Genomic DNA, 9178 nt, shown 5'->3' with positions numbered 1-9178 from the left:
TTTTAGAAATATGGCCATTTTCACTATGTTGATTCTTCCTAACCAGGAGCAAGTGATGTCTTTCATCTTCTTATATCCTCTTCAATCTCTTTTTTCAAAGTACTGTAATTTTGTATAGAGATCTTTTGTCTCCTTCATTAGATTAATTTCTAGATATTTCATTTTTTTGGATGTTATTGTGAAAGGAAGTGTTTCCCTAATTTCTCTCTGTGAGTCTGTTATCTGTGTACAAGAAGGCTATTGATTTTTGAGTGATGACTTTGTAGAAATTACATAATTTTGAATATTATTTTTGAAAATAAATGACCTACAGTTTCAGTACATTAACCTGAGTAGCAAATTTCAAGCAACTCCCACTGTGGGCCTGGCTTTTCTCTGTCTTTCTTTGATGGCCACCTCATAACTTTTGCTAAGTTCACCCAGTTGCCTGGCCGTCTGACTTTGGTCCTCTGGTCCCTGACTGATCCCAGTGTGGCTACCTTTGGAAGCCCACAAAGTCAGGTCCATCTGCTGCTTCAAAGGGTGACCCCTCTAGGTTCAGGGGAAGCTCCTGCTCTAGTGTGCATAGGACACAAAGCCTCACCGGTATTTGGACTTTGTCATGATACTGGCAATATGGGGTGAGGAACAGTGTGCTCAGACCACAAGATCCAACTCATGGTCTAGGACCTCGTTGTGAATGCTGCAGAGTCCTCCCCTTTATCCCACCTCATATGCAGCATTTAAAAGCCTGGAATGGGGACAGAGAATGTGAGCACAGACCCCGCAGCTGGGGTGTTGACATGTCTGTTCCACATGGGGTCCTTGTCTGTTCCAACTTAATTCGGCTAGTGCAGAAGGAGCTACCTAGGATGCAGCCCAGGGTGTTCTGTCTCTCTCAGCTTCCCTTACTAATGTCTTGTTTTAAAGAGAAGGCTGGACCACAGGAAATAGGAACGTGCCAATGAAACCCAGTGGGTAAGTAGTGACCTTGAAGAAGCCTTTCTGCCCTTCCTGGGGGGAATAGGCCCAGCCTGACATAATGTCTGGTCAAGGATCTTGAGCCCTTCATGCCATATCCTGGGCTAATTGCCTGGCACTGACAGCAGCTGCCAAGGCCTAAGCGCCTCCCCAGGGCAGCCCCGATTGAGACTCTCAACTATTTCTCCTTTAAAAATCCATGGATTTTGACTTTTCTCTCTCTCTGCTATCCTTAACAGGAGTTGAGAGTTGACTGGTAGAAGGTTTTATTAGCAAGAAGGAGAAGGGAGAGTTTGGCAACTTGGCAGAGGGCCTACTGAGAACACTAGGTTACGGAGGAGCAGTGAGACAGCAACCCAGGTCTCTGCCTCCCTAGGACTCAGGACAGATTTACACATCAGTTTCTCAAGTTTCTGGGCCTGAAGGCACCACTCAAAACAGGAGACAGGCTGCGGCATTCACTGGCTCAGGGTTCTGGGGCTGAGCTCTCACAAAGAACAAGGGAGGCCCGTTGGAGAGGCTGTGGCAGCCACTGTGGGGACCATGAGCTGAGAAACTGTCTGAGTAAGCAGGCTGCTTTGCAGTGAAGGGCTCCTGTGCAAGTTTCAACAGGAAAAACCTCAGCCCTTTTGCACAGATTCTACTAGTCCTATGTTCTGGTGGGGCCCTGGCTATGACAGCAAGGGGCGGGGACTTTTGCCATGGCACCATGTGTGGCCAACCGGTACTGGCACCTTGGGGGCGCCCTGCTCCCAGCTGGACTTAAGAATCTCATTTAAAGCCAGGCACAGAAAGTGAATGAAGCTCAACAAAATCATCTTTTCTTTTTTTTTTTAGCTTTAATTGAGTTTATTGGTACATTTTAGGGATACAGTACAGTTACATTTATTGTTGGGATCTTGTACCTCTACATGACAAGTCTTGATTCTCATTTTTTTCCCCTTACCTCTTCCCTCCCTTCACCCCCTCCTCCCCTAACAAAATCATCTTGATGGAGGAGATAGTTCTGAGTTTCATGAGGATTCGGCACCCAAGTCTTCTGTCCAATATATGTGGACACAAATATTTTCCCTTAGTTTGTCTAAGGAAAGAAGTTTGACTCTCATCTTCTTAAGGAGGTCCTTCACAGAGCCACATTTTCAATTTGGTAATAGCCAATAAAACAGTTATTCCTTTTGGAGATTATACTTTTAATGTTAGTATGACTTTTTTGTCCTAGATCAAGAACATGAAACTTTTTTGTGTTTTTGTCTAAATGTCTAGAGTTTTACATTTCAAATATATGTCCACGGTGCCTTCTGAATTTATTTTTGTATAGATGTGATGTTCGCTTGGGACTCATGTCTACATCCAGATACCTCAGCATTACTTACTGAAAAGGCTCTCCCTTCCCCATTGAATTGCTTTTGCATCTGTGTCACAGGTCCGTTGGTCATGTTCATGTGGATGTGCTTCTGACCCGTCCCTCCAGTGCTGAGGAAACCCAGGGCTCGGTAAGTTCTCTGCCGCCGAGCTACACCTCCTGCTGAGGACGCTGTACTCCATGGACCTACTTATCTGCCAATACCATATTGTCTCTGCAGCTACACTCTAAGCCTTAATGCTGGGTAAAGTGAATCCTCCCTCTTTAATTTTTCCTAAGATTGGTTTAGGTGTCCTAGCACCACATTTTTCTGAATAAAGTTTAGAAGAAGCTTTTGATTTCATTCTACAGGTCTCTTACAAGTGTATCACTTAAAAATATGTGGGAATTTTTCGGCTTATCTTTTTATTATAGACTTCCAGTTTAATTTCACAGTGATCAGTGATCATATTTTACATGAGCTTGAGACTTTGAAATGTTTTAGGATTTGCTTTATGGTCTATTTTAGCAAATGTTCAATGTGAACTTGAAAAGAATGTGTATTCTGCAATTATTGGGTACAGAATTCTTTATATGTCAATTAGGGCAATTTTGTTAAGTTCATTGTTAAAATCTTCTACTTTTGCTGATATTTTTTTGTCTGCTTGTTCTATCAGATACTGAGAGATGTGTTAAAACCACCCAAACACGATTATGAATGTTACTCCTTTGAATTCTGTGAAATGTTTATTAATATATTTTGAAGTCATATTAGGTGGATTTTTCATGTTTCCCTGGACAATTTATCCCTTTCATTATGACTAAACACTCCTTTTACTAGCCAATAGTTCTCCTTGCCTCTGTCTGGTAGGAGAACTTTGGGTGGTAGGCACAGTTTATATGACATATTTTTCTCTATCCTTCAACTTTCAACATTTCTTCTTCCCTATTTTATAGTCTATCTCTTATAAATAATACATAGTTGATATTTTAAAAAAATCCAATCTGAGACTATGTTTTTACACTTATTGCAATTATTGATGACGCTGAGTTGAAATTATCAACCCCAATCATTCCTGCCATCTTAATATGAATTTTCTGTGCTTGCTTCAGCAGCACATACATTAATGTGAGTTTTCTATTTGTCTTGCCAATTCTATGTCTCCTTTACTCCTTACTTTATTTTAGTTAAATATGCTGGACCATTACATTTCTGCATCTCTTAATGCATGAAACTTCCAGTAGGTACAAAGCCAAGCACAGTTGCACAGAATCCTGACTACTTTTCACAAGTACCTGGGACTCTGCTAAAATGGAGATGTTCATCATCTCAGAAATACTGTATTAAAATGAGCAGCAGGCAACAAGCAAGATATATTTTTTAAGCTCTGTGAGTAATTCTGATGAACAGCCAGGAAGCCATCAATCCTTTCTTCACACTTCATCGGTGGCTGGGCTCAGGTGGTGTCCAGTCAGACTCCAGCCCCTGGCCTGGCTGGCGGTCTCCACCATGCACAGCCAAGAAGTTCAATCTCTTACACTTCTTCTTCAGCATGTCAGAGGTACCTGGGAAGGCAAACACCCCAGGCAGCCTGAGCCACAAGGTCAGCAGCTTCTTCACACCTGGCTCCCTTCTCTGCTATTTCCTCCCCTGCCCAAGGGTCTTCTTCTGGAGGCAAATCTGTCTCCACTACACAGGAAGATTATTTATCTCCAAGAAGCCAAGTATGTGTTCTGACCCTCAGTCACCATGTGCACTGGATTTTACCTTTATTTTATTTTAAGTCATAACCATTACAACAATATTGATGGTATGTGGAGGTCAGTTTACAGTCATCTCTCATAGTTCTGTGCCCTTATTTCCTGTAGAAAGGAGGTTACCTTTAAAATTCACCACAAAAGACCTGAACGATATTACAAAAATGTGCATCTAACTCTTACGAAGTTAGTTTAGTGCTTCCAGATGCATTAAAGATAGTTGAAATTGATACATTAATTTTACCTTCAACAATCAAATGAGGTGAAAAACTGAAGGACAAAGATGTAAATAAATATGTTTTTACCTTAAGCAAGAAGAGATCTGGTACCGAGACAAGACCAAAATAAATGGAGAAAAAAATACTCTGTTAAGTGGTAACATAAAAATAATACTTTAGTGTGAACTTCTCCCACCACAATAACAACAATTATAATAACAATGTAAGATTAATAATAAATGAAGGGCCGGGGATTTAGCTCAGTGGTTCTGCTGCCTGCCTCACAAGTGCAAGGTCCCAAGTTCAATCCCCAATACCAAAAGAAAAAATAATAATAAATGAAGGGCCGGGGATTTAGCTCAGTGGTTCTGCTGCCTGCCTCACAAGTGCAAGGTCCCAAGTTCAATCCCCAATACCAAAAGAAAAAATAATAATAAATGAAGAGCTACGTCCTTGAGTGGAGTCATTTTACATATATAATATCATATTAAACATCAATGAATATGTTATTGAAGCAAATATGCAGAGAAAATTTGACGTTTGTTTTTCTTTTCTTTCTGTGATTCCTCAACAAGATTTTGTTGGGGAAAAAATTCTGAAGGGTTTGGTCTTGTTTCTGTTTAGCTTGCAGTTTTAAAAAAACCTATTTTTATTAAAAACCAAAAATCTTAGATGTTTTTAGTGTATACAGTCCCCTTTTTGCTACAGGCACCTGGCAGCCTGCAGTGGCTGGGCCTCACTTTCCAGTCCTCACAGCCCCTCTTCACGTGGCTGTATACAGGCAAGAGCCATGAGCAAAACATGTGCATTGGAGATATAAAATCAGACCCCAACTGAGAGAGGCAGGGTGGGCAGTGAAGGGAGCAGGCACTCTGTGCTCAAGCTCTTTCTCTGGAAGCCACAGCCTCTACTCAGTGGGACCCCAGAAAGCACTAAGGTCAGCACAGCCCACTGTGCTCAGGACAAGTGTCCCCTGCAGTGACAAAGCCCAAATAGGGACAGGGTGTGTTCAAAGGTTCCCACTTCCTCCTTCCTGGAGGGTGAGGCAGTGCCAGACCAGGCCTACCGTCCCAGATCCACCCTCCTCCTCCAGGAGGGCTGGCTCAGGGTGGCTCGCACCTTTGCATCATCGCTGTGGGGTGTGTGTGTGTGTGTGTGACTATTTTATGGCCTTTTGTGTTGTGTTTTTGCACCATAATGCAGTCTGATTGGATGGATGACGGCAATGAAATCACGCGGCTTCCTCTCTTGTTCCTAAGACTTCCTTAGGCCAGCAGCTCCCATGAATGCTATCCAGAGGCTCAGGCTTTCCAGGTGACGTGGCTCAGTGTGCAACCTAACCTGCTTCCCACTTCTCTGCAGAGGCCCCAGACTGACACCCATCGTCCAGGAGCTCTGCTGGCCCAAAGAAGGGACTCAAGGCAGCATGGGAAAGCTTCCCCATTAGAGAGGAAAAAAGTGAAAATCAGCAAAAAATAAAGAGGAAAGGTGCTAAATCTCCCTCCTCTTGGCTATGGATCTGAGGGAGATTTCCAGGGGAACTTGAGAACTATCCTTGGGGATGGGTAAATACATAGTTAGCAAATCAAGTGGAATCAGCCTTCTGGGTATTTGCATTTCCAGCCATCTCAGACACATCTGAGAGGAATTTTTAAAGATTATACGTTTCATTAATGACAAGTTTAGCCAGGCTTTCTGCTTCCAGACAGCTAGAATCAGTGTGGAGAGGGTCAGTTAACAAGCCCGCAGGTGAAGTGTATGCATCAGTTCTCTTATCACACCGGCACCTCACCCAACCCTGTGAAGCTGCACAGTGAGCACTACCATTGCACTGTAGAGACCAGCACCTGCGCCTCTATGGCAGGAAGTGGCCATGAGCCCTGGAGCCTGTCTCCCTGTCTGGTCCTTGTAACTGTCCCACCACCACTTCTGACACAGCCCTGGGAAATGAGCTGCTCTCTGTGGCTAAACACACCTGGAAAGAAGCAGGCTTCCTTCGTACTGGTCAAGGCACCCTGAGGACAGGCAAGGTGAAAAGATGAAAGGGCTAAAGCAAAGTGAGTCCCTGAACAAGTCAGATGTGACTCAAGTGCACAAATGAACGCAATCAGAACTCAAACAGTGCTCTGGAGAAATCTTTGAATTCTTTGACAAGCCTGCATCCAAACTGCAGTAAAATCCACAGGCATGGGCATATTTACTATTTGAACACAAATTAACAACATATTCTTAAACATATCTCAGGAGGAAGGAAAGGTGAGAAAGAGGGAAGGGTAGAACCTGGGGTCTCTGTGGTCCTCCTGGCCACAGCAATGAAGTGGGAGCATGGCAGGCTCCCAGCAGTCCTTGCGGCACGCTGTGCATGGGATTCACGTGGCTGTGACTTCAAGCTAATGGCTGTGCTGACCATTGGGAATGAGATGCTTGTTGGTCCCAAAGCCATTCTTCAAACAGTTTCTCTCTTTGTCTTTGGTAGCTTCCTCTTCCTCCTCGTCATTGCTGTCAGTGTCCTCCTCCTCTTCTTCCTCTTCGTTATCACTCCTCACATCTTTACAGTCCTAGACAAAGGAAAGAATTGGCTGTGACATTGTCTATGATGTCTTAAGTGACTATGCTAACTAATGGGCCCAGCTTAGAGATTTGGTTTTCTAAAGAAAACCCGATATTCACAGAATCAGCGTTCAACAAGATCAACTACACTCCGGGTCATAACAAGCCCAACAAAATAAAATTATACAAAGTGTATCTGAGACAGGAGAGATGGGTGCAACACTCCCCAGGAGGTACTTTATACAGTATTTTCTTCTGTACCCCATCATTGCTCTGGGGAGACATTCATTTTGGCTGCTGCAGACTTCAGATACAGATGGATCCCAGGGAACTCTGCAGCCTCTCTGGGTGACTCTGTCCCCATATGCTCCTCAGTTTGGTCCACTAGGGCTCTCCCCCACCCATAACCAAAGAAAAAGTCTGACACTGCACATGCTCGAGCTCGCCCCTCTTCTCTATATAAGTAACCTGCTCATACCTTCAGCAGGCTCAGTTCATATGCTGTTTTTTTATGCTGCAGCCTTTCTTTTTCCTAAGAAAGTCTCTGGCAGATGGCTTTTTTTTTTTTTTGCCTATTCATGATTTCTATCTCAAGTGGTGCCAAAAGCTGCCAGCGGCACAGAAAGCAGCCAGCAGCAGAGAACAGCAGAGAGCAACACAGAATTGCCAAGAGTCACCATCTCTGGGGGCTGCAAGAGTCCCCACTGGTAGCTGTTGGCTCCAAGAGGTGAGGGGGGATGCGAACCTTAAGAGTCAGCATTCAAAGCTCAGGCTGTTAACAGCAGAAGAACTGCACTTTGCCCATTTGTGTGTTTTTTATTAATGGTAAATGTCTGTAATGCATAATCATTACACTCGTTTTGGAAAACTGGTAACACACATCACATTTTGATCATTTTTAAAATCTCCTTCCTTGGCTTTATTCTCCTCTCTCTCCCTTTTCCCTGTTCCCCTTCCCCAATTCCCACAAATCTGCCTCCCTGATTCCTGCCATCTCTTCTTTATTTTACCTTTTTTTTGTACCGGGGATCGAACTTGGGACCTTGTACTTGAGAGGCAGGTATGGAACCCCTGAACTAAATCCCCAGCCCTTCCTTTATCTTACTTTTAAATTTATTTATATTGTGGGTTTCTCATCTAAGCAAAACCATGCAATATTTAACCTCCTTTGTTTGGTTTAATTTACTTAGTATTATGATATCGAGATCTACCTATTTTCCTACAAATGACTCTAATTTACCATTCTTTAAATTGTATAACACACACACACACACACACACACACACACACACGTATATATGCAATCACATTTTCTTTAACCATGCATTTGTTAATGGCTATTTAGGTTGTTTCCAATTTAACTACTGTGAATTGGAAACATACGATTTCTATACAAATTCAGCAAGAATGTTTAGTTGATTAGTAACATCTCAGAAGTGCACACAAGGACTGACACCCTGGAGGGCCCTTTAGAAGAGGCAGACAATGGTTAACTGTCATCGGCAGACTCAAGAACTGGACCACATCTGATTTCCATCTTACGTATGGCTAAGAACACATGCTAGCTGGTAACATTTACAGAGCATTATGGTATTAAACTAGAAATCAATGTACTATCAAAGAGACAATAGGCAAATCTCAAAATACATGAAGTTTTAAAAAAAGCCTTCTAAATAATCAATGAGTCAGAAAGTCTCAAATAATACCAGAAAAACTAAATGAAAATGGAAATAAAACAATTTTAGTGCAGCTGTCTTAGTCACCTCCTCTTCACTGTGACAAATACCGGATGCCCACACCTTAAAGGAGAAGTTTATCTTGGCTCATGTTTCATGGTCGGCCAACTCCAAGGCAAGACTGCATAGTGAAGGCAGGAGCACAAAGGGAAGGAAAAGATGCTCCTGTCATAGCTGCCAGGAAGCAGAGCAAACAGCGAGAATCCAGGAAAGAGATAGGGATCCACCTCTTCTGACCAGGCCCCACTTGCTAACATCACATTTAACTACCAGATCCCATGATCCAATCACCCTCCAACACCCCTGCACAGGACATCCAGATATAAACTATAACAAGCAGCTAGACCAGTGCTTAAGGGGGAAACGTATAATATTATTTAGGAAGGAAGAAAAAAATCTCAATTTGAGTTATAAGAAACTAGAAAAATGAGCAAAATAAACTAAAAGCAAACCAAAAGATGCTATGGTTTATACCTAGATGTTCCTCCCAGTCTTGCACTCATAGGCAGGACTTTGGGAGGTGATGGGCGGGCACTACACCTTGGTGGCTAAGTCCACTGAGGAGCTTACAGCTGGCTGGGGTTACTAGGTGGGGCCTAGTCGGAAGAGGGGTA

General features: G+C 43.0%; 1 protein-coding gene across 4 annotated transcripts in view; it reads right to left on the bottom strand.

Annotated features, from left to right (window-relative positions):
• Positions 1-4679: 4679 nt before the first annotated feature.
• Positions 4680-9178, bottom strand: part of Cers3 (ceramide synthase 3) — a 111670-nt gene continuing 107171 nt past the window's right edge. For all 4 annotated transcript variants that reach the window (XM_010611084.3, XM_010611086.3, XM_010611087.3 and 1 more), the window contains one exon: positions 4680-6836. In XM_010611084.3, coding sequence (XP_010609386.1) covers positions 6669-6836 — 168 coding nt within the window. In that variant the 3' untranslated portion in view covers positions 4680-6668. The remainder of the gene's footprint in view (positions 6837-9178) is intronic.

This window comes from Fukomys damarensis, unplaced genomic scaffold (assembly GCF_012274545.1).
Source record: "Fukomys damarensis isolate Sample0158 unplaced genomic scaffold, DMR_v1.0_HiC HiC_scaffold_7, whole genome shotgun sequence".
In the NCBI taxonomy this organism is placed as follows: domain Eukaryota; kingdom Metazoa; phylum Chordata; class Mammalia; order Rodentia; family Bathyergidae; genus Fukomys; species Fukomys damarensis.
This window is presented reverse-complemented; position numbering and strand designations above follow the sequence as displayed.